The sequence below is a fragment of the Malus domestica genome, chromosome 07, assembly GCF_042453785.1.
Source record: "Malus domestica chromosome 07, GDT2T_hap1".
NCBI lineage: Eukaryota > Viridiplantae > Streptophyta > Magnoliopsida > Rosales > Rosaceae > Malus > Malus domestica.
Genome location: NC_091667.1, coordinates 34,165,395 through 34,192,974, shown reverse-complemented (window position 1 = coordinate 34,192,974; position 27,580 = coordinate 34,165,395). Strand labels below are relative to the sequence as shown.

At 35.1% G+C, this 27,580-nt stretch overlaps 3 protein-coding genes and 2 long non-coding RNA genes across 8 annotated transcripts; 2 read left to right on the top strand and 3 right to left on the bottom strand.

Annotated features, from left to right (window-relative positions):
- Positions 1 to 1,010: 1,010 nt before the first annotated feature.
- Positions 1,011 to 3,427, top strand: LOC114825809 (tripeptidyl-peptidase 2-like). Its single transcript, XM_070825831.1, has 5 exons — positions 1,011 to 1,028; positions 1,258 to 1,313; positions 1,879 to 2,020; positions 2,807 to 2,905; positions 3,068 to 3,427. Exons 1-5 carry the CDS (start codon positions 1,011 to 1,013, stop codon positions 3,203 to 3,205), a joined length of 453 nt encoding a protein of 150 aa, XP_070681932.1. The 3' UTR covers positions 3,206 to 3,427.
- Positions 3,428 to 4,856: 1,429 nt separating this feature from the next.
- Positions 4,857 to 6,554, top strand: LOC103420780 (kinesin-like protein KIN-10C). 4 transcript variants are annotated; one of them, XM_070824994.1, is made up of 5 exons: positions 4,857 to 5,076; positions 5,196 to 5,241; positions 5,409 to 5,623; positions 5,711 to 5,779; positions 6,298 to 6,554. In XM_070824994.1, exons 3-5 carry the CDS (start codon positions 5,423 to 5,425, stop codon positions 6,379 to 6,381), a joined length of 354 nt encoding a protein of 117 aa, XP_070681095.1. In that variant the 5' UTR covers positions 4,857 to 5,076; positions 5,196 to 5,241; positions 5,409 to 5,422; the 3' UTR covers positions 6,382 to 6,554. The 4 variants fall into 4 exon arrangements, with proteins under 4 accessions (XP_070681095.1, XP_070681094.1, XP_070681093.1 ...); XM_070824993.1 differs by having other exon boundaries at positions 5,391 to 5,623; XM_070824992.1 differs by having other exon boundaries at positions 4,862 to 5,076; positions 5,153 to 5,241.
- Positions 6,555 to 8,344: 1,790 nt separating this feature from the next.
- LOC114826167 (cytokinin hydroxylase-like) lies at positions 8,345 to 11,513 on the bottom strand. The gene is made up of 4 exons (XM_029106164.2): positions 11,191 to 11,513; positions 10,872 to 11,101; positions 9,925 to 10,533; positions 8,345 to 8,910 (listed from the first exon to the last, which is right to left on the bottom strand). Exons 1-4 carry the CDS (start codon positions 11,456 to 11,458, stop codon positions 8,482 to 8,484), a joined length of 1,536 nt encoding a protein of 511 aa, XP_028961997.1. The 5' UTR covers positions 11,459 to 11,513; the 3' UTR covers positions 8,345 to 8,481.
- A 12,168-nt stretch (positions 11,514 to 23,681) lies between these two features.
- Positions 23,682 to 24,596, bottom strand: LOC114825808 (uncharacterized). The gene is made up of 4 exons (XR_003774597.2): positions 24,455 to 24,596; positions 24,147 to 24,221; positions 23,841 to 24,066; positions 23,682 to 23,759 (listed from the first exon to the last, which is right to left on the bottom strand). It is a non-coding gene; the product is annotated as an uncharacterized lncRNA (long non-coding RNA).
- A 643-nt stretch (positions 24,597 to 25,239) lies between these two features.
- On the bottom strand, positions 25,240 to 25,687 carry LOC114825807 (uncharacterized). Its single transcript, XR_011583012.1, has 3 exons — positions 25,592 to 25,687; positions 25,435 to 25,514; positions 25,240 to 25,354 (listed from the first exon to the last, which is right to left on the bottom strand). It is a non-coding gene; the product is annotated as an uncharacterized lncRNA (long non-coding RNA).
- Positions 25,688 to 27,580: the final 1,893 nt, after the last annotated feature.

Here is a 27,580-nt window from a genome sequence, read left to right as displayed (position 1 = left end):
ATCCAATCCTATTTCCTGGTCCTCAAAGAAGCAGCATACGGTCTCTCGGTCATCCACAGAGGCTGAGTATAGGGCTCTTGCTATCACAGCTGCTGAACTCTCTTGGATTCGACAATTGCTTTGTGATTTACATATTCCTCTCTCTCACGCCCCGTTGATTCACTGTGATAACCTTTCGGCCATTGCTCTTTCCACGAATCCTGTCTTTCATGCGAAGTCTAAACACATTGAGATTGATTATCATTTTGTTCGTGAAAGGGTGACACGAGGAGATCTTCATGTTCATCATGTTTCTTCTGCTGGTCAGTTTGCTGATATTTTCACAAAGGGTTTATCTGCACCCTTGTTTCAACATCACTGTGGCAATCTCATGCTCAGTTCCCTAAAGCATGAGATTGAGGGGGGATGTAAGAGTATAAGTAAGGACAACAAGCATCAAGAGCAGAGTCCAAGTGAAAGCAATTCAAGGGTCTAGATGAGGACAAGTGTCACAAGATCAACAAGGAAGTTACAAGGTTGTTAGGATATGGTGCTAAGGTTGTTAAGTTTGTTAAAACTGATATATTTCATATCTTAGCTTATAGAGCAAGATATGTAAGGATATAAATACAGATATCCAAAGATGTAAGACGATGATGAAAAATACACAAGAAATATAAAGAAATCTTCTCTGAAATCTCTTTGTCTCTATCTCTCTAAATTTCAGTTTCTTCGACTACCTTCATTGAAGCTACTGCTTCAATCTTCACACCTTTGATGTGCTCTCTCCTCTGATGCTCTTTCTCCTCTTACTTTATGTTGAATTTAGAAGTTCTCAGTGTAGGATGAGATTTTTTTTTCTTTAAAAATAATTGTAGATTTCATACTAAACAAATTTTTTAATTAAAAAACTGAAGCAGCTGGTGTTGTTCATCGAGAGAAATTTGGAAGAGAAGGTAGAGTTATTATTCTATACAGCGATGTGCTTTTCTTAACATAACTCTCTTTTAAGTTTTAATCAATATACAGCGATGTACTTTGTGAATCAGGTATGAGATGCAAAGATTAAAGTTCTTGCAAGCCTGAAGCAAGGTACTGAGGAAGAATGCTTGGAGTGGAATAAATTATCGTCTTCTCTCAAGGTTAGAGCTCATATTGTTATGGTATAGATGAAATGATTTAGGTCAATATGATCATGAATTAACTATTTTAGGTCATTTGATGACATGTAAAGGAAGTTTTATTTGATCTCAGTTTCCGGCATTGTCGATATGGTAGGGTTCTTACATTGAGTTTGTTTCATTCAACGTGGTTAGTGGTGCTCTGACTTCTGAGTGACATGTCATTAACTTTGCATATGTTACACATGGACACGACACTCACATTTGAGCTTAATTTAAATCTGTTCCAGAGCTATGAATTTTGACCTGTTAATTTGTACTTCCAGTCGGTGCATGTATAGATATGTATGTAACAATTATATTTGGTTTCAAATTGAGCATCTGCTTATTAAAGCCTAGTTTGGTACTGAGGTGATTCTGAAAAAAGCTGGTATCAAAAAAAGTTAGGAGCTGTTTTTGTGTTTGGTAAACATTCAGCATCAGCTTTTTTTTCTTCACAGTTTTGGGTGAAAAAAGCCAAAAACAAGAAGCTGCAAAACCCAGCTTTGAAAAACCGGCTTTTTTTCACATCTGTTTTACATAAAAGTTTACCAAACACTATAATACTACTTTTTTTTTCAAAATCACTTTAACAAAAAAGTTTACCTGCTTTATTTTACAGCTGTTTATTCTCACATCACAGCAGAAGCATTTTTTTTCTTCAAAGCACAGCAATACCAAACCAGCACTGTTGAGACAAGCTATTGAAATTGTTATATTATGCTTGAGGTTTTTATAGCATCTATGGCTCACATGTTGCATGTACCTTATGTTTCTCTTTTCAATCTGAATATCCTAAATACACCCCATTGCTTGCCAAGATATTGGAAGCTGTACCTTCTCGGAACAATGACAAGGACAAAATCTCCCATGAAAAAGAGGTAGCGTAGTGATAAAGTTTGTTTGTTTGGATGATTTTTGGTTATATTTTTGGATCGGTTTTTGGGGTAGAATGGCAGAGAATTGAGAGGATATTGGGGTGTTGTTTTCAACTTCAAGGTTGTGCTGAAAATGCAGCAGCCATAGTTCATTAAGTAGAGAAAATGTGAAAGGGTATGGTACATTTCCATCACCCATACTTGTGTAAAAAAGTTGGTGATTAGACAATATTTAAACACTAAAATCACCTTACTACTCCAGATTAAATCCTAGCCCTTCATTGGGATTTAAGTGATTTAATCTGGAGTGTACATTTGTCACTCACACATTTAAACAAAACTAGCCGTTGGAGGCCAACTCTTCATTTCTTCTTCTTCCTTCTTCGATGCAGAGCCCTTTGCTCAGGAGATCCTTGCTACCTTCGACCTCTCGAGGACTCCAGGAGCTGGTTAGCTTCCAACACGTAGTACAACCATATGGCCAAGAACGATGTAGTTTTGTAAGTTTTTATTCACTTGCAAGTGAAGAAATATAATTCATGTTCCACTTCAAGAAGTTGTGGGGTTTGTTGCCACGTGATTACCTCGCCACATGTTTTGGGTTTAGGGTAATTGTTCATGAGCAATGGATCTCCATGCAGAATAACCCATCTTCATCATTTTTCAATACATGATGAACCGATTCGTAGTTTGTATAGATAGTAGGTGTATACAACCTTTCTAAGCTCAAGGTGCGGGGTTTGTTTATGCAGTGATTTAATAACATTTATCACGTGCTTTGCTTTGCAGGTTATTGATGCAGCAAATGAGGTGGTTGACAGTGTTGACAGAGATGAGCTGGCAAAAAATTTTACACTAAGAAGTGATCCCGATGATGAAGAGGCAGAGGTGTGTTATTTGTTAAAGCATACTTCTTGTTTTTAATCCGTCTTTCTTGAAACCATTGTGAAGAGCTGCCAAAATTATTTCAGAGAATCAACAATTCTTACCTGCTTTTTTTCATAAGTTTATCTATAGGTTAATAATAAATATTACTGATTCTTGTCATAGAAAATTAAAAAGAAGATGGAGACAACCCGTGATCAATTAGCAGAGGCATTGTACCAGAAAGGACTGGCACTAGCAGAGATTGAATCTTTGCAGGTTGGAATAGTTAATTTCTTTCGAAGTACTTTCATGGTCATCTAAGGTTAATCTTCTGTTTCTAAAATTTGGTATAAAGTATGTGAAAGTTACACGGCCAGATTTTATTTGAGTTGGTCAACCTCAGATGGTTGTATGTTTGGTTATGTCAAGCTTACTTCTTTCAAGGATGTTGAGCTTAAAAACTTATGAGGAACTTTTTATTTTCGTAGAAAAGCATCTACGATTGCCATGCGGATATGAATATATAGATAAGCTTTAATAAGAGGGGTATTGTGTGGGATTTTTTTTAATGTTTCACTCTTTTATTCTTCCGACTTTTTATATAGAGATAAAAAAAACACCACCCGTGAATTAAGTGGAGCAACACCAAAAGTGAATAGAAAGAATCTCCATATAAGATTAATTTTGAAATAAGGAGAGATTTCGTTTGGAAGGCTTCCTCAGATAAAGCAATGATTGGTTGCGTCACGCTTGAGAAAACAATCCAAAGTCCAAACACAAAACCATGCAAATGCCCACGCATCTGCACGGCTGTCCAAACGCAAAACCATGCAAATGCCCATGCATCTGAAAAAAGAAAGAAAAAGAATTCAAACAAAAATTCTTAGGTGCTCCGAGTATCAGTAAACTTGGTTGGTCACATCTTCTAGCAAGGACTCTTACCCCAAGATAATAGCCCTGCAGCGATGAAGAAATTTTTAATTGGGACGGGAAGATGGTACATTATGATTTTTTATGTAAATGATGGAAAATTTTAATTTTTAAGTTATTAACCTTTTAACACACAAATCCCACTATTTAATTTATATAGGGACATGCGGTGTACCATCTCGTGTGACAATCACACTAAAAAATCTCTTCCAGCAATGAAGCTTTCTCATCGGTCACTGGTGTAGTCCCATCAGCAGGAGGCACTGGTTGCGCAGAGGGCAACGTGGGTGACAGTGCCAACTCTGGGTGGCCATCAGAAAAACCAAGGTCATTTTGTACCACAGGAGTCGAAGCCATAGTAGAAAGAAATGGGCAGTCATCCTCGTTGAGTCGAAGCCATATCAGGAACCGTAAAGGTGTAAAGTTATAGATAAATAAATAAAAATAACACCACCCTTGAATTAAGTCGAGCAACGCCAAAAGTGAATGGGAAGAAGAATCTCCATGTAAAGATTTCAAATTTATGAGGAGAGATTTCGTTTGCAAGACTTTCTCCGATTAAGCAATGGTTGTCTACGTCATGATTAGAAAACAGTTTAAAGTTCTAACACAAAACCATGCAAATACTCATGTTGAGATGTCAATTCAATTCAAATTAAAATTCTTAGGTGCCCCGATTATCTGTATTTTCAGTATTTTTACCATAAGATCTTGATTTTATATATTTTTAAACAAAGATTACAAAATCCTGAGAGACTAAATTGTGAATAATTTGTTCTCAAACTAAATTACAAACTATATTTATAGAGAACTAAATCTAAGAAACCCTAAATCGAATGCGCTAAGTACAAAATACCAAACATTAAAATAAATATAAATAATAATATTTTCCAACTAAGCCCAAAATACCAAACATTAAAATAAATCTAAATAATAATATTTTCCAACATAAAGTATTCGAGGTATTAAGTAATCTAGAGAAACAAGAAAGTCACACTTCCTTGAATACGCTTGCTTCTTTACAGCAATTTATGCGAAACGGGTTAAATGTCGTGGGAACCCTAACGAGCTGCTATATAAGTCGAGCTTCAGCCGTGAAGTTCACATTTCCTCTTCGCTGCCGTTTAGCTCTCTCTCTCTCTCTCTCTCTCACAGAACTGAAAACCCCAGCTGCTCCTCCATAGCTGCCTCACCCCATCTCTTCTCTCTAACCTCTCATCCGTTCTTGCATCTCAGAACCAAAACCACACAAATATCCCAAGGTAAAACCCCAAACTTTTTCTTTGCCGTCTCCATTTCTTGATTTCAGAACGAAAAATAAAATACTAACACTTGCAGGTGGTCTTTCTGTGCTACCCCAACGCCGATCTGCGCCTCCAAGAGGGACAAACAAAACCGCTTAAAGTCTCCAGATCCGTGAGCCCAAGGTATAGATCTGTACTCAGTGCATGCTCAGTCGTGATTTTGTTTTCTGGAAACTCTGAATCTGTAAACTCTTAATGAATTTGTCATGCATGAACATATAGATCTGTGAATTTTCATCAATGCTCATGTATCTGTCTTGTTTGTTTACTAGTCCTCTCTCCCTTGATAGTTGTGGACCTTATCATGTCGGACCGACAATCCCAACCCTTGACCTCACAAATTGGAGAGGTACTAACTGATTTAACAACGCTGATTTCTCAACTTCAAGTTGAGGAGTCATCGGTATCGGCAGAACCTGCACGTGTCGATCTAAAGCAGGCATTTATCGACAGGTTTTTAAACCTGTTGAACACGTCTTCTCTAGAAGACCTAGAAAATATGAAGGTGAAATCGCTTACCCTGCGTTTTAGCGTTTTATTTTGGTCTACTTTGAAATTTCTAACTAATTTGAGTTCGAAATTTCGTGTTTAGGGTATCGGCGAGACGAGAGCCGCAAAAATAATGGAAGTGCGCGCGGAGGAGGAAACTCCTTTTACGAGCGTAAGTTTTTTTTTTTTAAAGCACACACAGTTTTGGGAAATTCGGAATACTAAACATATTTGAACAGTCTCTTCTCATTCCCTCTCTGTATGGTTTTCAGTTGCAATGTGTTTTTTGCATCGGTCCGAAAGAGTCCCTGCTGTGTATTTCAAAATCTCCAGCATTCTTCTGTTCAATCACTTAGAAAAGTCTCAAACCTTTTACAATTTGTTTCCAACTATCAATTCAAATAAGCAAACCCAAAAGGACTCAAATAAAACATTTTTGAAACTGAAGGGTAAGTTCTGGCTATATATAAAAATTTTCCTTCACCATTTGTTTTCCTATTCCTTTTTCTTCAATTTGCTCATTTTGTTTTTCCTGAATTTTTTTCTTGTATCAAACTATCCATTGATTTGCTTGGTCAATTAAATTTACCAACTTTCTCAAATGCCAAAAAGGTAAAAACTTTAAAAATGCAGACACTTAAACCATTTATTTATTTTAAGTTTCGTCTAACCGCTTCTTCTTTTTTTCAGCTTGCTGACCTGGGAAAGATTGGCCTGTCGATAAAGCAGGCTAAGGGTCTTGTGAGGAAGGAATTCGCCAGGATGCTCGATTAGTGCAATATATTTTATGTGTCGTTTGATAGGATTTTTACTACTTATGTGAATGCGATAAAAACCTCATATTTTACTTGCAAGAATCACAAGGTTATTGTAGTATAAACGGATCTCGCAAGGTCATTCTCTACAGGGATTATTAAATAATTCGAAACAAACCAGATTCCAATTAATGATTGGAAAGTACAAATTTAGATGATTGATTTTATAATCTACTTAAATTAAAAACGAAATTAACTATTAATGATAAGACAATCTGCAATATTAAAACTAGAGAGAAAAGAAAACAGTTTTGAGAGAAATCAAATTAAGAAAGCACTAGGGTTCCACCATCACCTAGCAATCCTACGAATTTTTACCTATTACTTATGATCTATACATGCTACTTTGAAGGTTAGATTTTCCTAATTCATATTCTACTTGGAACCTCCAACATAGAACATATATCTAACATGCAACCCGTCCGGACGTTCGGATCAAATCTAAACATGAAAGACTCATTATGCTTTATGAAAATCTTTTGAAAAACCATGCAATCCTTAAGACGTGATATTCATCCTAAGAGAAATTACAATTATTAATCACAAGAAGCCAACATCAATTTCAGGAACCTTCCGACCAAAATTGCATCAAATTACTTTTCTAAAAATCCTAATGGTGATCAGGCATTAAAACAATTAGATAGTTTTTATTCCGGTGATTAACAATTCAAAGTACGCATGCAATCAATCATAAGTAATTAAATAAAAATCACATATTCATGCTAAGGCTCAAGGTTTTGCCCTAGCAATAGAAATTAGTTCCGCATATTCATAATTGAAATCATAGAAAATATATTCAAGAACAGGATTGAAAGCACCTTCAAGTAAAAAAAATCTTCAAAACCCTAATAATTCTCTCTGTCTCAAAAAATTGCATAAAAGAAAGCGTTTTTTTTTAAACTGTAGACGGCTAGACAATATATTTGCCAAGCCACCACCCCAAAACCCTAGAAAACATAACCCTAAATTAAATGATAAAAATTCGTCTAAAATCTGAACAGCCACGTTTTTGCCCATAAGCTGCTCCAAAACTGGCCCAATATAGCTGGATTTAATGTTTGGGATATTCTGAACACTTTTCCAGAAGGCCACGAACCCATCCGATGTCATCTTGGGCTTCAAAAACGCAATTAAAGCCCAAAAACGTCATTTTCCAGCACCGCACTGCTTCTTTATTTCATCGCCAGAAAATAACCGCTTGGTGGAAAAATCCCAAATTTTGATACGATAAAGCTAAGTGACTCACGAACGTCCTCCAACTGGAATTACTCCAAAATTCGTCCATTTGGTCCTATTTTGCTCAAGAGGAAGTCGAAAGTCCTATATTGAAAATACAATTCAAAGTATCAAAATTCTTCCAAAATATTAACCAAAATATACTAAGATTAGGGTAAAATATATAATATAAAATATACTCATCATCGTTCTTATCTGAGTAATTAGTAGTCTGTCAATTGCTCAAGTCAGCTATGAAAACCTTATATAATGTATGTCACGTCTAAGGTCGAAACACCTTTGTTAATGTAGTAGAAATTTGACTTATGCCTAATGCAGCTTTCCAAATGTTAACGTCCTAACGTCCATGGCAGTAAACAATGCGACGTCCGACAATTAAACGTGTTTACATGGCAATAAGGAGTTCTCAGAGATCAGATTAATATGATTAGCAATATCACAATAAAATTTGCTAGACCCCGTTACTGAGTGAGCTAGTCTTAAATGATAGTTTGTATGACATTAAAATGATCGTTTCTCGCTACCTCGTGGATATGTAATGCTTGTGATTATACTCATCTTTTGGCTTCATAGTGACATAAAACTCTCGGGTCCTAAAAGAGTCGTCCCCTTGAGACTTATAACATATTTTGCACTGAAAGAAGGACTACAAATTAAAAGACCGGTTCGGTCGTATTCTTTGCTCGTTGAAATGTAATGGTATTTGTTTCCTTTGCTTTTATTCAGTAAATCAATGCCACTAATTTTCAAATACTCAATATAGCTTACAATGAAATACCACTTGAAAACAATTATTAACAAATAAAACGTAGGGCCCAGGTGTCTAGAGGGGTTGGAGTACTAGAGGCAGGCCATCGGAAGGTCTCAGAGATAGGACAATAGAAGGGGAATGGCAGTATGTTGGAGAGATGGTAAATGAAAACCTAGATAGAATTAGGGTTAGAACTATCTTGTACTCCAAGAAAGTCAAGTTTCTACCAATGCACATTCTCCCTCCAAACCCAAAAGGCAAGTACCCCATCTTGTGCTTGCACCCCCCGTGGATGTTGTCCTTGAACCTCTCCGGCTTGAACTCGTTGACGTCGTCGCCCCACAGGGCCGGGTCGTGGTGCATGCCGACGATGTCAATCCACATGTTTGTTCCACTCGGAATCGACAGGTCGTGGCTCACTTGAATGTCGGCTTTGGCTTGCCTTTGTGCATTTGGTGCTGAAGGGTATAGCCGCAAGACTTCGTTCATCACCCATCCCATCTGCATGATTAAATTAATCACAATCGATTAGTTCTCTAATCATTATTAAGAACTTAAGATGCTTGATTACTGATTGGACGGTGAAGCCACTGGGGTATTGCCAGGTGGCATCCGCACACATACAAAAAATTGTTGCTCAGTTATTACATAATATGTGACAGTGACGTGTTATTCTATTCCGATCGAGCAAAAAGCATGCAATGGGAATATCATGAGCACCTTTCTCACGTGCCAAAGAGCGTGGAAATGTATCACTCTGTTGTTTGACCGCTGACCATTTGACCAAATATATCTGACCCTTTTTTCTTCTTCTTTTCTTTAGGGTTTTAGGGTTGCACATTTGCACAAATTTTTTCAATACGCGGGGAACACGGCTCAGTATATCAACTTTCCTATACAAATGGTTGAAATTTTTCTTTAAGTATATATAACCACTTGTATTATGATACTTAGTAGCGAATTGTGTTCTCAACATACTGAAAAATCTCTTCATAAACCGAATTAATTACGGGATGACACATCATATGTTATTATATAAGTAGAAATTTTTTTTTAAGTGTCCCTCCACTAGTATAATGACATATGACATATGTGACTGTATCTCAGACATGCTGAAAAAATCCGGACCAACATTTATGGACCAAGCTATTAGGTATTTGGTCGACGTACTTTCATAACCATGCATTGGTTCTATATTTATAGAATTATAAACGTTAGACTTTATCTTTATAGAAATTCTGATGCACCAGATATATATAAGTTTATAACATGCATGATATAATATGACGAGACAAATGTGTGACGTATAAAAAGAAAAAAAGGGTAACTTTATGTATACTGGTTTGTCCCATGATAGTGTTTATGGAGCATGTCTTTTATTAAAGAAGCATTCTTTTGTTTATGAAGTTCACGTTTAAATTATGAATAATCTTTTATGTGTTATTGTACAATCTTACGGAGTTTAAATAACGTATCTTATTGAATGAAAGAAAAAAGGGAGAAGAAAAGGTTTACCTTCTTTAGTCCAGAAAGCATGTTCACGTCAATTTCTTTGTCTCCGACCACTTCCCTAATCTCCTCTCTCAACTGATCTTGCCAATCCTGGTGGGTGGCCAGGAGCAACATTGTCCATGTGATTGCCAATGCAGTTGTCTCATGACCTCCAAAGAAGAATGTCTTGCACTCATCCACAACTTCTTTTGTAGTTAAGGACTTTGTGAACCCTCCATGTTCACTCTGTTTAAGCAACAAGCCAAGCAGGTCGTTCTGCGGCCCCGACCCTCTGATCATTTTGCGTCTTTCGTCAATTAGTGACAAGAACAATTGGTTAATTTCTTGCCCAAGTTTTCTGGCCTCTAGGGCTTTCTTAGGGTGCATCATTTTCCCGAAAGGAACTCCCACGAAACGGATCGTTTTGAATAGTGTCGTTTGCAAGGCTCTTAGTTTTTCGAACACTAGCCGGCCACTTTGGTAGCTGATGCCAAAGCTGGTTTTGGCGATGATCTCTCCAGCGGTTGCTGTGACTTCTTTCTCGACGTCGAATTCTTGAGTGCCGGAATCTACGAGGGTCGTCCAATTGTCTAGCATTTTGGTGGTGGTCTCCACCATTAAGCTCGCCATTGCCTGTATACCATTGATTGAATGTGAACTATAATTTAGTGGGTTTGACAAAAAAGAAGAAGTTAAAGTTAAAGCACTAGAAGAACAAATGTGCTTCACTAATTAAGGTTTATATTATAATTGCGGAACATAATAGTTGCTTATTTCCTGTTTGTTTATGAATTACACATTCTAGTTAAAAAATGCACCACACCTTTTCTTATTAACCTGAGTTAGTAAGAGCTTGATCGTCATTAATTTATAATGAAAAAATATATTAAGTACTTTATTCTGCTACTGTGTTTGATATATATATATATATATAATATATAGAGAGAGAGAGAGAGAGAGAGAGATTATACCTTCAAGTTTGTTGGGTTAAAAGCAGGAGTGATAACATGGCGGTGACGAGCCCAGTCATCGCCTTCGGACATGACTAGGCCATTACCGAACATCGCCGCTCTATCGCGTCGGAACACCGCAGGCTTCCCCCAGTTCTTTGCTGTCACCTCCGTAGACAGTTTTTTCAGTAGCTCTGGATCTGCTATGTACAAAAATGGCTCCGTCCCCAACCAATAAACGAACATCTTTCCTGCACATATACACAAACACATATTTGAACGTGAAAAATTGTTCTGAGATGATTATCAAAGGAGCCCATAAGCGTGTGAGTATACGTACCGAAAGAGTTTTGCCAGCGAGCAAAAAAGGGAAAGAGGGTCGAGTGTATGTCATGGGAGATACTTGAGCTTTTAACATTGATGTTCTCCTTTTTCATCTCACTGAGATTTCCGAATGGAAAACTTGGAGATGGACCATCTAACCCATTTTTCTTGAGCTTCCTATATGCAAGAACTGGAAAAACCCAGAAGGAAAAGATTAAACTGCAAAAGACGTACAGCAGCGCCATGACGATGGCGATGATGAAAAATCGAACGATGATCTCCATTTCTCTGTCTTTCTTAACGTGTGTAGTAATATGCAGGCTGATATTTTTGTGAGTTGTGAGTAATAAGAAGAGAATGGAGGGAGTATTTATAGAGGAGGAGGAGGAGGAGGGCCAACGCTGAATCGCTTCAAAATTGTCGGAACTCGAAAGTTTGACCATGACCTACACAACTTCTATGAGGTGGCTTTTTATTTTATTGATGACTTGGCGTCGTCTTACTAAGGGCGGGCCTTAGCTTCCTTTGAATGGATTTGAAGGTATTCCTTTTTCTCCTCTATACTTTTTAAGGGTGTGCTATCCACACACACTTCTTTACTTCCCACACATTTTATCAATTTTCATAAATTGAAGAAAATTAAATGATATAAATTAACGAGGCATGTGTGGAACTTAAATGAGTTTGTGGATGCACCACCTTACTTTTTATTGTAGTGGCTAGTAACTTAGAAATCGTTCGGAAGCATTTTTCAGATGGCATAAAATGTTTTTGGAATTAATTCTTAGTAAAAACGCAAATGAATCTTAGAAAAACACTCATAATTGTTTTTCACAAAAAACAGATAACTGGTGTTTCTTAAATGAAACATTTTAAGTACTTTTAGAATCCAAAAATATTTTTTGTAAAAGTGTTTTAAGTTATTTTAAAAGAACTTCCAAATGAGCCTTAAATGTTTATCGTGCAGCTTTACAACTGTGAGTTAAGACAATTGATTAGAAAAGTGTGTCTACTTTTTGTACCTTCGTTGAATTTTTATTTCAGCTTATGTGAATTTAACTAAGCCTGCTGGTTTATAGGTGTAAGTTAGACAACTCTTAGAAAATGGTGTTTACTTTTTGCACCTTCGTTGAATTTTTATTTCCACATATGTGAACTTAGCTAAGTCTACTGGTTTACAATTGTAAGTTAAGACAATTGTTTATAAAATTATGTCCTGAATTTTTATTTCCAGATATGTGAATTTCGCTAAGTTTACTGGTTTACAGTTGTGAGTTAAGACAATTGATTAGAAAATTGTGTCTGCTTTTTGTACTTTGAATTTTTATTTCCGCATATATGTGAATTTAGCTAAGCCTATTGGTACTAGAGCAATGTGTTATCCTCCATGCGTCAAATTTTGAATCTCTTCTTTATAGTTTAGATCAATTTTTTAGAATAAACTATCGATCGTCTAAAAAATAAAGAAAAAACCTCACTCCCTTGCATTGTTGTAGTTTTGAGTCAATATTGATTTGCTAATAAAAAAACGAATAATAACACACTAATAATATTAAGCTTTATTAGCATGTGGAATTCGTTTTATATCCTTTTCTCCATTTACAAGTTAGCAATTTTAGGTTTGTTTGGTATTTTACTCGAATTCAACTTTTAAACTCAAAAACACTTTTAAAGTCCTAAGTGTTGAAAATTTGTTTGGTAAAACTTTTTTAAAAAACCGAACTCAAAATAAACTTAAGAATTAGCCTATTTAGAGTTTTTAATTGGGTAAATTACATAAAACTACCTCAACTATTGGACCAGTGACAGTTTCATATCCCATCTTTAAAAAATGTCAATGGCATACCTCATCTTACGAATTTGAGACAATTTCATACCTTCCATCAGTTTGTCTGTCAATCTTCCGTTAAATAGTGAAATGGCTTAAGATGGGATCCACTTTTTATTAAAAAAATTAACAAAAAACAAATTAAATATTAAAAACTAAAAAAATAAAATCTTTTTTTTTTTGCATGGGGGACCCACCCTGTTCTCCCTCACCCTTTCTTCCCCATCCATCCGTGCTCCCCCAACCTACCTTCAATGCCAAAACCAGACACCCCCTTGGGGCCCTCTCTTCATCCATCTCCACCTCCCTCCCATGGCGCTCCTCCCCCTCCTCCTACACACCCATCACCCTCACCAAATTAATCCCTGTAAATATCCCAATTCCACCCAAACCCTAACCCTAAAATTTGAATTCGCCAATTTCGAAAAAAAGAAAAGAAAAGAAAAGAAAAGCTCATCTCCCCCACATGAATGAGCTGTGACACAAAAAAGTGTGAGCAGTTTGAGGGCGCGAGTCTGCATTATTTTTTAAGGGAGTGAAATTTTTTCTCTGTGACCGCAGCTTAGCGGAGTTGGAGGTTGAAGGGAATGGCTACTTTGATTTCCAAGACGCAGCAAGTTCAAAGCTTGCTGTGATTTTGGGTTGAAGGTTGCAGAGATTGGGAATCGCCGTGGAACACCTCCGGCCACCCGCGCGGTTTTTGGGCTTTAAAATCCCCAAATTTGGGTGGAGATTGTAGAAGGGAGGTTGTCGGTGTTGGATGGTGGTGATTCGACGGAAAAAATGGTTAAAATCGCCGGAATTGGTTAGGTTGGGTGTGCTGGTGCAAGTATCGACAGGAAGGAAGGAAAGCTTTTTTTTTTTTTTTAGGATGTGCTATTCACACATCCCTTTTTACTTCTCATACACCCCTTGTTAATTTATGTTCGTTGATCTTCTTCAATTCATTATATCCGACAGCCGAAAACTAAAAATGTGTGGGAGAAGTAAAAAGGGACGTGTGAATATCACACCTTTTTTTTTTTCTTCTCTTCTTTTTTCCCCCTGATTCCTGATTGGTCAATTCCCCTTGTAGCTGATTGGTGAACTTGTTGTGATAAGAAAGGTGTGAGGGGGATAAGGGGTGGTCCCCCATGCAAAAAAAAAATTTATTTTTTTAGTTTTTAATATTGAATTTATTTATATTAATTTTTTAATGGAAGATTGATAGACAAACTGATGGAATGTATAAAATTATCTCAAAATCGTAAAATAATGTATGACATTGACATTTTTTAAAGATGATGTATAAAACTGTCATTGGTCCAAAATTAATGTAATTCTATGTAATTTACCCTTTTAAATTTAAAGTTACCCTTCCTCTCTTTCTTTTCCTCTCACACCTAACCTTTCTCTTCTATCTCTACCCATTTCTCTTTCCTTTCCAATCTTCTCTATATATCATTATCCTCTCCTATTTCTCTCTCCTTTCTCATTCTTTTTCTCTCTCTCTCTTCTATCTTCTCTCCTATTTCTTTCTCCTCTCTCCTCCACTCTCTCCTTTGATGTGCTCTCTCCTCCCATGCTTTTTATCCTCTTACTTTATGTTGAATTTAGAAGTTCTCAGTGTAGGATGTGATTTTTTTTCTTTAAAAACAATTATAGATTTCATACTAAACAAGTTTTTAAATTAAAAAAATAAAAATATTCTCACGAGATGTTCTCAGTTTTGAATAAAAAAAAATATTTTGAAAAATGATGAAATTTTTTTAATAAGATGCAAAAATGCTCTTAGTTTAAAGTTTTTTTTTTATTCTAAAGAATAAAAGTATCCAGCGTGTTTTCTTTTTTGACCACAAGCCCCTTTTGTTTTGTCAAAGGATTTGATCATTCAATTCGTACTAGTACCGGGCCTGCGGCCGAAAAGCGTTCTCTGTCAAGCGTCTGCGTGGGCGCCGGCTCACCGTCCTTCACTCCTTCTAATTCAATTTTTTTTTTAAATGCCAGTTGTAGCACATTGATATATCATATTAGGTATACATGTAACGTCAATAATGAATTTAGTTGATTAAATGTTAATTGTATGTATCACTTGTCAAATAAGATGGTATACCAATGTAATTAAAAATATGGTCTTTTAACATTATTTTTTTCTTCTAATTTTTTGTTTTATAACATCACATATTATCTTGTACTACCCCTGTGGTTCCAATCGGCAATTGTTTTGTGGGAAAAGTTCGAAATTATTAGAATGATATTGTGGTTTGAGAAGTTTTGAACTCGTAATGCATGAATGTAAACCTAATATCTTACCACAAGATATATTTAAACACATTTTGTGTGTTTAAGCACTTAATGCAAATTTTTTGAGAACGTTCAATCACTCAGTGCAAAATTTTCATCGGAGGTAGGGTTGCATGAACTTATGCGTGCTGTGTGAAAATAGGACACGAGAGCATTTTTGCTCACTATCATATCTATGATGTATGCTTACTATAAACCTAATAATTTATCATGTGTATCATTTCACTTAACTTTAGTTTTTTTTTATTTTTTTTCAAAATTCAAAAAGTAACATTTAATGCATTAGGTAACCGGTTTGCTAACATGGAAAGGGTTCCGGATCCCTTTCCTGCTAACATGATGAAAATAATGCATTTGTCGAATAGCATGTTATAGACAGATTTTGTTTGACCATATTTAACCAGAAGCTCCATGTGAGAAACTTCTATGGAGGCTGTGAAACAAACGTGCATCAGTTTAGAGGGAATTATCTAAACTAACGTGTTTCATGCATTCTTTTACTGCTCACCGATAAATTTTTAATTGTGACGGGTACATCACGTGTTTTAATAGAAGTGATGATAAATTTTATTTTTTAAGTTATTAACTTTTTAGCACATATATCCCACTATTTATATAATAATACGTAGTATACCGCCCGTGTACCTGTCACACTAAAAAATTTCTCCTGCTCACCTTACAATTTTGCAACGGACTGCCATGGTTTTCACGTTTGAACCGAATTTGTAACGATTGCCGCCACAAATCAGTTACCTTCTTCTTTCTTCGTCGAACTCCAGATTGGTGTCCTATCCATCATTACCAATAATGCATGTTATCTGTTCGTTCAAGTTCTGCATCATGAAATAGATAACAATTTAAGGATCTATGATACAGTTAAAATATTGACGTTACAATGATGATCATATCGACCACCTATAAAAAATCGTGAGTTTCAGTATCAACGACAGGCATCATTTTAAGGAATGTGGTTAACTGCAACCTATAAAAACCATATGTATATGTGTATACGTATGTATGTGTATATAATAAGATAACGTATAAAACTTGTGCTCTGTATGAACTTCTACCTAGCTTTGCCTGGGCCGAAGGACGGTTCCAAGGACAAGGCAGTAGGGACGCATTCTCGTCCATCCTGTGAGGAGAGATTTTTCAGTGTTACCGTAATATGAGATAGTACACCATATGTTTTTATATAAATTGTGGGTTATGTGTGTTAAAATGTTAATAACTTAAAAATTAAAATTTCCCACCACTTGCATAAAAACACATGATGTAACATCTGTATTCCGTTACAACTAAAAAAATTTCCCTGATGAGAGTCCCAGTCTTGATTCTTTTGCGGTCAAAATTCTAGAGTTGATTGCCAATTTCATTTCCTTTATTGTTTTTCTATTTGAATCATTTTATAAGTAACAAAATTGACAGTTAGAACAGCTTAATTTCAACATTAAAAATAATGCATGCGAAGAATGCAATTGACTTTTCTGCCACACGCTCTCATATACTAATTCCATGGTGATAATTTTACTACAAGTGCATGCAAACGGTTTTCATACTTTTCTACGTTTCTCCAAATTCTCCTTTATTTCAAGAGAATTTTAACGAAAATTTTTCGATACTGTTCTTTTAACAAAAAACCACATTTTTACACTAAAAAGTCAATTTTGATACTATTCACTTTACTATTTATTTTGTCTTTATCGTTAAAACTCAAAGTTTTCAAGCATTTTTAATTAGTTTTCCTTAATTTCAAGTGTAAAGTTGACTTTGACACGTTTTTGAAAAAAGAAATATATACTTAGATTCTGCATGACATGCGGAATTCAAATTAAGAGGGTGTATTCAATTGCAATTTTAAGGAATTTTAATAAATTTATAAATTTATGAATTTTGATGAAATTTAATTAATTTTAAGAGTTTTTTTATATTTTATTTTATTTTAATTTTGAGAAAATTCCTTGACAATTGTATTTTTCTTTTTTATTAGTGGAATTGTCACTTAATCACTTACTTATGATAGCAAAGTTGGAATGTGATTGGCTTTGCAATCTTAATATAAATGGTAAATTACACAAAATTATATCAATTATGGGTCGAATCACAATCTCATACCTCATATTTAAAACATGACAATGTCATACCTCAACTTATGATTTTGTTGCAATATTATACCTCCGTTAACTTTTATGTTAATTTTTCTGTTAAATCCTGACGTGGCATGTGCGGGGCCCACTATTTTGCTAATTAGAATAAAAAATTAATGAATTAATAATAAATTTTTATTTTTATTTAACAATTAATATTAATTATAAACAAATAATTTTTTGGCCCCCTCATCCCAATCTCTCTCCTTCAAACTCTCCATTCTCTCCCAACGCACCCCATAAAACAGGCACCAGCTAGCCGGAAAATTTCTACTCCGTTCACCCTAAAATCTCTATCAAAACACACGAAATTTATCTCAAAATGAAGATCACAGATCGAATAGTAGAAATGCACCATTTTTATGCCAAGTCATGGTCGGATAATGGCATGAGAACGGCCTGAGGTTGTCAACCCAAAACTAGGCTTTTGGTTTCTCGAGAAATCGAGGCAGATTCAAGTCTCCCATGCTCGAATCTGAACCTCACGATGAAGGGGAAGTGATCCGTGGTCCAAGTCTCGTCCAATCTGACCAGGAATTAACAGATTTTCATCTGAAAACTGTGAGGTGGTTTAGGGTTTAGTCCATCTATGTTGTTGTATAGAGAAGGTGAGAGGTTAGAGAAACTGGGGAGTTGAGCGTTGAGGGAGAAAAGAAGAGAGAGTGACATGGTTGTGGTGGTGGTCTGGTGATGGCCATTCTCTGGGGCTCAGCGTCTCGGTGAATACAAAGAAGAAAAGATGGTGAGCGTTGGGAGATTTTGGGGAAAAAAGGAAGATAAAGGTTTTGTTTTTTTTAAATTAATTTTTAATTGTTAAATAAATAACAAATAATTTTTTTTATTAATTAATTTTTTATTCTAATTAGCAAAATAGTGGGCCCCGCTCATGTCACATCAGCATTTAACAGAAAAGTTAACGGATGGATAACATTGCAACAAAATCATAAGTTGAGGTATGACATTGTCATGTTTTAAACATGAGGTATAAGATTGTGGTTCGATCCATAGTTGAGGTAGTTTTGTGCATTTTACCCTAATATAAAATATAAAAAACTTGCACAAATACCACCTTCTAAACTTTCAAGATCATGTTTGTTTACCACCTAAAACAAAAAAATAATTCCTATTATATCTTACCCAAACTTTAATCTGGATTATCAATTAAAATAATTCCTTTTTGAACATATGATTCATATTCACAATACATAAGTCGTGAAGTCGTTTATCATGTTGTAGCTAGAAAATGTCAACTGCTAGTTCTGAGTTCTCATGTCCAAAACAAATGGAGCGAAGCTAGATACGTAATATGTTGAACTGATCCTTTATATGTTAGTGACAATATTTTAGTCATGTCAAGTTTTCAAGTAAAATGTTGGAAACATCATGTTACAAAATTTTTAAGGGAGTTTTAACGAAACACTTTGTGTACTGTTTACTTTTAACAAAAAATCACATTTTTACCTTTTACTTGTACTATTTACTATATCTTTATTTGTTATTTTTTATTAAAGCTAAATTTTTTTTAACTTTTCGTTAATTTATCTAATTTTTAATACTCATTTACTATTTTGACATCACATCATGGAAGGTACAATAATCCAAGTATAAAATCATGTTTGTTGCATTCATATTAGCTTATAGCTTATAGCTTCTAGAGTTGGGGGCTACTAGTTAGTTTGTAAACCACTAGTTTGTTTTCATTGGGAGGTCGTTGACTTTGTTTCAACCACTAGTTTGTTTGTAAAAATTTTAATGCTTATCTTTGTTCTAAGATACTTATTTAGACTAATATAGGGAATGTTATCTCAATAAAAATATTTGGACATAAAAAATTGACACATTTGTTGATGATATACTCGCTAATATATTTGACGATATATTATTTAATGGGATAAAATTCAAGAGACAAACATTTTAATAAATATTTTTTCATTTTTATAAGCTCTTGAATCCATTTACATGTGACACTTCTAACTAGAAGTTAAGATGACTTCCAAATGACGCAATGACTTCAAATAAAATATTTTTATTTTGATAAAGGAATTTTGTGAAGTTAAAATAGCTAGATCTAGCCTTCATCTTCCTCTTCTGCCGGTTAGGTCTGCAACTCTCCAACAATAGCAACAAGTTATGCGATATTGCCTTTGACAAAATTCATCTTTGTCTTTGATGCCGTGAATAACATGGGACATGACCTATGCCATGAAAAGAAAGGGCTAATAGGAAATCCAAACATGAATATATACTATTCCCAAAAATTTATGTTATCTGCGATGAAAATATGGTTTGTCTTCCTCATTCATTTACAATTCCCTCGTGAAATTTTAACATCCAAACATCACATGGTTATTTGTTTTGTAGTTTGTTGTAAAAAATTCATGCGACAAACATTTTACATTTTACATGCATATATGGTTATTTGTTTTGTAGTTTTGTTGTAAAAAATCCATGTTATTAACATGTTACATGTATATTGTGATCACTTACTTCACTAAATGGCTTCCTCCCTCCTTGTTCACGTTTGCAGAGTTTTCATTTGTTTTCCACTTAAAAGTATGACTCTCTATAAACTCTTCGTCATTTCATCTCTTTAGTATAATTCTCATGTTAATATTATAAAATATTATGCTAAAAAATTGAGGTGACGGAAAGTAATTAATCACAGCACTGGAATTCAAAGGAATCTCCATCCCCCATTCTCCAAAGATGTGGTAGACTTTGGCTGCGGATCTCCATCCCCCAATCTCCAAAGATTTGGTAGACTTTGACTGCGAATCCACACGAGCCAAATAGGCTTCTTGGGTTTTTGTTGTCTGAGAGAAATTCCCTGTTGTTATTCTTTTTAAGTTTTAATCTTTATTTGTTTATTTATTATATTAGTTATAATTCACATCATCATTCATGTCATTTGATGATTAAAAGTCTCCACAACACACTTAATTAGGACATTTGGATGTAAAATCTAAACGTTCATAATAAATGTAAAAGCATTTGTCAAAAATATTTGGACATAAAAGACTGACACATCTGTTGATATACTTTCTAATATATTTGGCGATGGTTTATTTGAATATTTTATGGTTTTTGTGGCTTATTTTTCCAAAAGGCAATCGAACACAACTCTCTAACACAAGCAGTTTAAATCAACATCTTAAATTAATTTCAAATTTGTTGCCCTCGATCGTCAATTTAGAAATTTAGGAGTTGCCTTGAATCTGAAACTCACCAAAAGCGTTACAAACGAGAAACTTTGGGGGGTTTTCTTCATTTATTTTTTCAACTAACAGTGAGAAGCCGTGTTAGAACATACATGTAGAACCTTTTCACATTAGAGTTTAAGATTTTGATACAAATGCATAAAAAATAAAAATAAAAATGCATAAGTAGTTCTAGAAAACTAATTATTGTTACTGATCACTGTGCACAGACGTTAAATAAACCCTAAAGTTTGTAACATTAAAATGTGGGTAAATCATCTAACATTCCGAAAAAGAAAAACGTTAAATTGCGAATGAGTATTGTGGAGCAAAAAATAATCTTAAAAATCATGGAGCTGACACGTGGATTACTTCCCAATAAACACAAGACTGCCTTTATTAAATGAGCAGAGACCATTCTCATTCACCACGTGCAGTTGAGATAAAGCAAGCAAAGAACCATGACTGCTCAAAACACCTCTACTCGTTTTGCTATACATAAAAACTAAACACTCATTCTCTTAAAGTTTCTGACTAAGCATTGGAGTTCTTTTGACGAAACACCCCACACACCCCCCCCCCCACTATACAAAAAAAACTAAATATTCATTCTCTTAAAGTTTCTGACTAAGCATTGGAGTTCCTTTGACCAAACATCTCCCCCATCTTATAGTGGGCATGCGAGGTTTTTGGTCTTTGATCAAAAGTGTTGATTGTTTTACAGGTGTAGTTTCGTCAATCAAAGGAAGGTGGAAATTTGCATCGATAAGTATGATCACATGTCCCTCTATGCCTACATGCATGTCAATTCGAGTTTTTGTGATTTGTAAATGAGTTATTTTAGTGTTATTTCTATTTATTTATAAGTGAGAGATTTTAAGTTCGACTTTTATAAATAGTGAGTTTAATGTCAATTTATTCGTCATCCCATAATATAATTCACAACTGAAAATTATCTCCTTAACTCTGAATAACATGTACTAATGTTGGTTAGAAATGAACTTGAAATTGCAATAAAAACAAGGGAACTTTAACAAAAAGCTCACGATACTGTTCACTTTAACGAAAAATCACATTTTTATAATAAAAAGTTAATCATAGTACTATTCACTTTACCTTTTATTTTGTCCTTATCATTAAAACTCAAAATATTCAAGCCATTTTCATTAGTTTTCCTTTTTTAACCTTAAAAAAAATTATATAAATTAACATGGACTTCCGTCGTGAGAGATCCTTAAGAAAATAAATTTAATCTTTTGCTCTATCTAGCTGGTGTAATAGAAAAACGTTTACAGCGATTATATTAATTTCAAAATGATTGGACTAAATATTTTGCCCATATGCAAACATGACGCCCGCAATAATTTACTCAAACATATTTCTTATTTTAATTAGTAAGCATATATCAATTACAACTCCAAGCCTTCTAACGCTGCCATTATAGAACCTAACACACTCATCAGAGTTCCTTCAATAAAGAGAGTAAAGGATATGGGACGCATGTTTTGATACACATTTTGACACTTAGTTTCTGTTGGATATATGTCAACAATTTGTGATAAATTAATGTATGCTAATAAATAAACAGTATATGAACAATGAACTAATATTAAATAGAAATATTGAAGATCGAGGCTTGCGTACCGCAATGTCCTTGAAACATAAATTTCGCCCCTACTCAATGCTTGTAGTTCTCCGGATGTCTGTTTCACCAGGATTTAACGATCAAGTTAGAATTTCAGCACCGAAAAACTTAACTTCTGACGAATTTCCTTGTGGTACTCTCAATAAGAATGCTATAGATTATAGAAAGAGATTTATGTTTTCTATGTTCTAAATGTGTCATGCAGACGGTTGTATATATAGAGGGATTATGGCGAATTTCCTTGTGGTACTCTCAGTAAGAATGTTATAGATTATAGAAGGAGATTCATGTTTTCTATGTTCTAAATGCCATGCAGAGAGGGATTATGCATGTTCGCAACAGGTATAAGAATGTGATGTGACTGTTGGGAGACATCTCTTCAGATATGGTGCAGTGCTCTCTGCGTTTTTATTGACTTTCAGATGAAGTCTGTTCAAATAAAAATTAATTATATATTAATTATATATATATATATTAATTACCAATTAATTAGTGCACCTCAAAGCCCAACCCCAAGGGTGAGCCCAATTTTATTTTCCAAGGTCTATTACTCCAATCACTTTCTATAAAGGACAAAGCCTTATAAAGTGATGAAATTTTTTAGGAATGGCCAATGTGAGACAAAGAAATTTCTACTCAAACTACTTAAATTTCCAACAGTTTTGAGGACTCACTTCCTAATGTGTTTTATAGATCTAAATTATTTATATTTTAGCACATTATTCATAGACTATCCTTGCAAAAAATTAGACAAATCCACAACCATTATGACATTAATTAGTAGTGAAGCAAATGGACAAATACGATTTTACAAAGAAACACTAAATTTAATCCAACGGTGATATGATTTTGGAATTTGGATGATTTTTTGTATATTGACATGATTTTTGAGGTAAGACATAAAAGATAAACAAAATTGTAAAACAAACCACCTCAGCAGTATATCCAATGCTTGAATAATTTCCTTTTTAATGGTTGGAAGCGCCTGGAATGCATGCACAAAGACATTGGTCAAAATAAGCAGGCTTATTCGATACAAATTGAGATATTAGGACTAGCAGAAATATACCTTGTGTAATATCTCAAGCCCATCAACTTGCTTCTTAAAATCTGTAGAAAGAAGCCGCCCATGCACATCCTCTCTAAAGCACTTCGTCATATCATTCTGCATGTAATGCACGAGTAAAATACTTTTCATAAATGCAATGACAATGAAAAACTCGAGGAATTGTTCTGTGAAATCTGTACAAGTGTTCTATCCGAGGCTCTTCAAACTTAAAACTTTTTAGCTGCCAATCGCTCTCTATCCTCCTGCAGTTCAAATCCCCATTCATCAGCAGGCTCAAGATTAGTACACAAGTTCAAATTCCATGCTATTGTCATATGTACCTTAACTGAATCTTTAACATTTATCAAGGCCTGTGACTGGACAGCTATATCTTGGACGGACAGCATTGAATTTGATCCCTTCGTGGGAATTGTCCTCTTTGCAATTCAATGGACAATCAATTAATATGATCATAACGTCTAAAAAAAAAAGTTATCAACTACGCCGGAGGGACGTACTGAAGTAGCTTTGGCTCCATGCTTCAAAACTCCATTGGAAGCAGACTTTCCGGCCTTTGAAATGCTTTTGGCTGACTCAAAAGATTCTAAGAGGAAACCATTCAATTTAGTTAATTAGTTTAATGCATTACAAGCAAAAACACCATAGGTGAAAAGATCCATGAGGCTTCAATCGTTCAACAAGAGCTAAAGTTGGCCCATGAATATCTCTCAAAATCTTCACAACCTAAACCAGTAATATAAACAAATAAATGAGAAGATATCAATCAATCGAAATGTGAAAACACGTTGTCTAGCACGCTTTACCGTTTCATGCCCACTAACTCTCAAAATTTCAGAAACGCATGTCTCTGCTGCTTTACGAACATCTGAGGATTTATCCTATAAAGGATTCCAAGTCATTTCAGAAGCGAGTAATATATGAATAAACTTAAGCGTATATATATGTACTAGCATATACACATAACATACACATTTGTGTGTCCGTTGTGTCACGGAGTGTGTCTGGTACTTGAACTTTTTACATCATCGTAAGATTTTTTCAATGTGTGCTTTGATGGATGGACAGGGTTAAATAAGACAAGAATTTCTTATGATAATCAATTACAATTTACCGTCAAAGCAGAGGAAGCTGGTTTCAGAAGATGAGCAGCATCAGAGAAATCACTTAACCCAGAAATCTGTCTTGTCAACCACTCGAAAAGATCTTTCCACCCTTCTGCACCAAGCTTGGTGTCTGATATAGCTGCTGTAATACAAGGAGCCTACAACAACATACTGTTACACTACTTGACATGAGACTCAAATTTCAAATCACGAATAGAGATAAAAGACAGTCACCATTTTATCAAGATGAACAGCGGAGAGCCATGAGTCTAAAGCAGTTCAAGTGCATTGTCTCATATGCTTCTTATTGTCTCCTAGACATTTCAAAACATCCGACAGAATGCCCTGCAATTCGTGCAAAAGTTCAACTGTATTAAAAACAACAAAAAAGATGCTTCATATAAGTAGTTGTCAATTTGGATATAAACAAACCTTGCTCAACATTTCAGCTGGTGCGCCTATTGCAGATGCAACATTACCAACAACCGTTAAGGTTGCAGCGACCAAGTTCTTGGTTGCTAACTTGCTATCATATAAGCGCCCCCTTAAGGCAGCAAACAACTCCGCTGGCAGCCAAACAATAAACAAGTTATCAAGAAATTGAATGGCGACTATTCTGTAGGTAACAATAAATATATTGTTTGTACCAGTTAGTTCCAGTTGGCTGGATGCGCTTATTATCTTCTTCTAAAATTTTATTGACAGCTTCTTTTGACTCCAAGCGAACCTGGAAGATGGAAAATTAACACACCCAATATAGCTTCTAACAAATGACAACTTTCTTAAAACAACCATTAAAAACAGCATACAGACATAACATAATACAAGACATTAGTTGCCAATGAACAAGAGACAGATTAAGTAGATTCCGTTGTCCCAACACTTCTCTTGAGAACCACAGAAGCACCCTGGAAAATAATACAAGACATTAGTTGCCAATAAACAAGAAAGACTGATGTATGCAAACTTTGACTATCATAAGGAATACCTCAAATGGATTCTTTTCATACTCTGCGTCCAGTGCACTGAGTAGTGCAGGTTTAACATTAGTAAGAAACCCTTTAATATCTGAAACATAGAGATAATCTTAGAAGTGCCGAAATGAAGATGAGGTATGGAGCATCCAAACTAAAAAGACTAGTCACCTGGACCACCAAATTTATGTATAGCACCCAAAAGCTTAATAGTAGAGTTCCTAGTGGCAGCAGCACTGGACTGCAGTCCAGTTTCTTTACAAAAATCAATCAATTCCTGTAAAGCATATGATCCTCTTCATGTAAATTACTAAGTACTAATTGATGACTGGAACAGATGAAAGAAAACAAAATTGGCTAAATCGGAACAGAATCCAAAAACCTTAAGTTTCACATGTGCGACACCAAAGTCTTCAACTGCTGAAACCATCCACAATACTCCCTCGCTGAGAACCTTAGAGTTCTTGTGTTCTTTCATAATTTTGTAAAGCTACAATGAGCAGAAATACCAATCAATCATTCGAGAATGAGCAATATATAGTGCATGCTCATGGGTATAAGATTAAGCATCCTTGCTTTCAGGAAAAACAGAAGGCATCCAGAAAAATGGTGGCTAGTAGAAGAATCACATCTAAACTTACTCTTTCAAAAATTAATCCTGGACCTATGGCTTCAGAAAAAGCAGTGAGGCACTTCATGGCATGGGTCCGGGTCTTGATATCTGCAACCCGTTCACTAATACCTGTCAAAGTGCATAACACCATTAGAAGCTAGATTTGACAACCATATATGTTCATCCACAGCAACAACCTGAAGAGAGACAGAAAGCAAACCAAGCTCCAATCCTGATGTCTGATCTAAATTAAAATAAAAACTCACAGAAGACAAAGTACTACACATTTCTTGGGAAACTTCTTTGCAGTGGACGCCATGTAGGTAATAACTTCAATAACCTGTTGCTGAACCTGCATTACTCAAAATACGCGTCTTAATAAATTTTACACCGAAACACTAATAAGAAAGAAAAGCAAGCAAGATCTTATTAAACCTGCCTAACAAAATATTCAAAGCATAAATACCTGAACATTTTTTTTCACTCCAAACAGGGACAGCACAAAGTAAACCAACCAACATCTCAATTGAATGGTCAATGTCCTGTAAACCTTCGACTTGCTGTTTAAATGAGGATATGGCTGCAACAGAATCGAATATAATACATTCAACCAGAATATTGCATGGAAAACATGGGAATATCAACCATGTCAATTGACCACCAAGGACAAAAGGCAAACACATTAATCAACAACAGAACAGAGAAAAAAAAAACTAGTTTACCATTGAAGAAACTACTAAATATACATACAACACAATGGAAAAAAAAAAATTGATGAGATGTCAGAATATAAGTCACCTCAAAGAGTTTGAGCTATCCCCCGAGTTTGTTGGAACCAAGTTTGATGTCATTCTTGTTGATCCACCTTGGGTGGAATACGTTCATCATGCTCCTGGTGTTGCTGACCACACGGAGTATTGGGCATTTGAAGAAATAATGTGGTCCTGCAGTGGGGCTTTTGTGGTTGTGAGGGTATATGTTGGGTGAAGACGAACAAAACTAATACAACTCCTGGTTTGCAGCACGATTGTGTACATGTTCATCCTATTACCTGCCCTCCTCCCTTGATGAAAATGCTTTGTGGTAAGTTAATTGTGTTTTAAAATGGTTTTGTTCTGTTGCCAATACAATGAAGGAGCATTGCTTGATGGGAATAAAAGGCACTGTTCGACGCAGCACTGATGGCCATATAATCCAGGCCAACATTGATACAGATGTAATAATAGTCGGGGAACCCGCGTACGGCTAGTAACCACATCAAGAACGCTGGGTTTTATTGCTATGTGTGAATCACTGAATCATGGATATCAAGTTGAAGAGTGGTGTAGGTTTTTATCTCAATATTTCTGTGATCAAGTCTTATGATGTGTAGTGAGCTGGTGGCAGTAACAGTCTGCTATAGAGTTTGCCCTTGGAGGGATGTGTCTAAAATGAGTTGAATGTTTTATGCTGTTGGTTTTGTACCATAGTAACTCGGTATTCTTGTTATTTTAGTTATGTTTTAGACATTAAATGGTGACACAATGATCTCTGTAGTGAAATTTTAC

What these genes read in the sequence shown, in the direction of transcription:
- LOC114825809 (XM_070825831.1), top strand. An exon ending in AGTGGTGCTCTGACTTCTGA is followed by an intron (nt 1,314 to 1,878) that starts GTGACATGTCAT and finishes AGGTTTTTATAG; the next exon opens with CATCTATGGCTCACATGTTG. An exon ending in CCGATGATGAAGAGGCAGAG is followed by an intron (nt 2,906 to 3,067) that starts GTGTGTTATTTG and finishes TTCTTGTCATAG; the next exon opens with AAAATTAAAAAGAAGATGGA.
- LOC103420780 (XM_070824994.1), top strand. Translation starts at nt 5,423, where the DNA reads ATGTCGGACCGACAATCCCAACCCTTGACCTCACAAATTGGAGAGGTA. An exon ending in AAGACCTAGAAAATATGAAG is followed by an intron (nt 5,624 to 5,710) that starts GTGAAATCGCTT and finishes TTTCGTGTTTAG; the next exon opens with GGTATCGGCGAGACGAGAGC. An exon ending in AGGAAACTCCTTTTACGAGC is followed by an intron (nt 5,780 to 6,297) that starts GTAAGTTTTTTT and finishes TCTTTTTTTCAG; the next exon opens with CTTGCTGACCTGGGAAAGAT.
- LOC114826167 (XM_029106164.2), bottom strand. Translation starts at nt 11,458, where the DNA reads ATGGAGATCATCGTTCGATTTTTCATCATCGCCATCGTCATGGCGCTG. An exon ending in TCGCTGGCAAAACTCTTTCG is followed by an intron (nt 11,102 to 11,190) that starts GTACGTATACTC and finishes GTATATGTGCAG; the next exon opens with GAAAGATGTTCGTTTATTGG. An exon ending in TGCTTTCTGGACTAAAGAAG is followed by an intron (nt 8,911 to 9,924) that starts GTAAACCTTTTC and finishes TTAATCATGCAG; the next exon opens with ATGGGATGGGTGATGAACGA.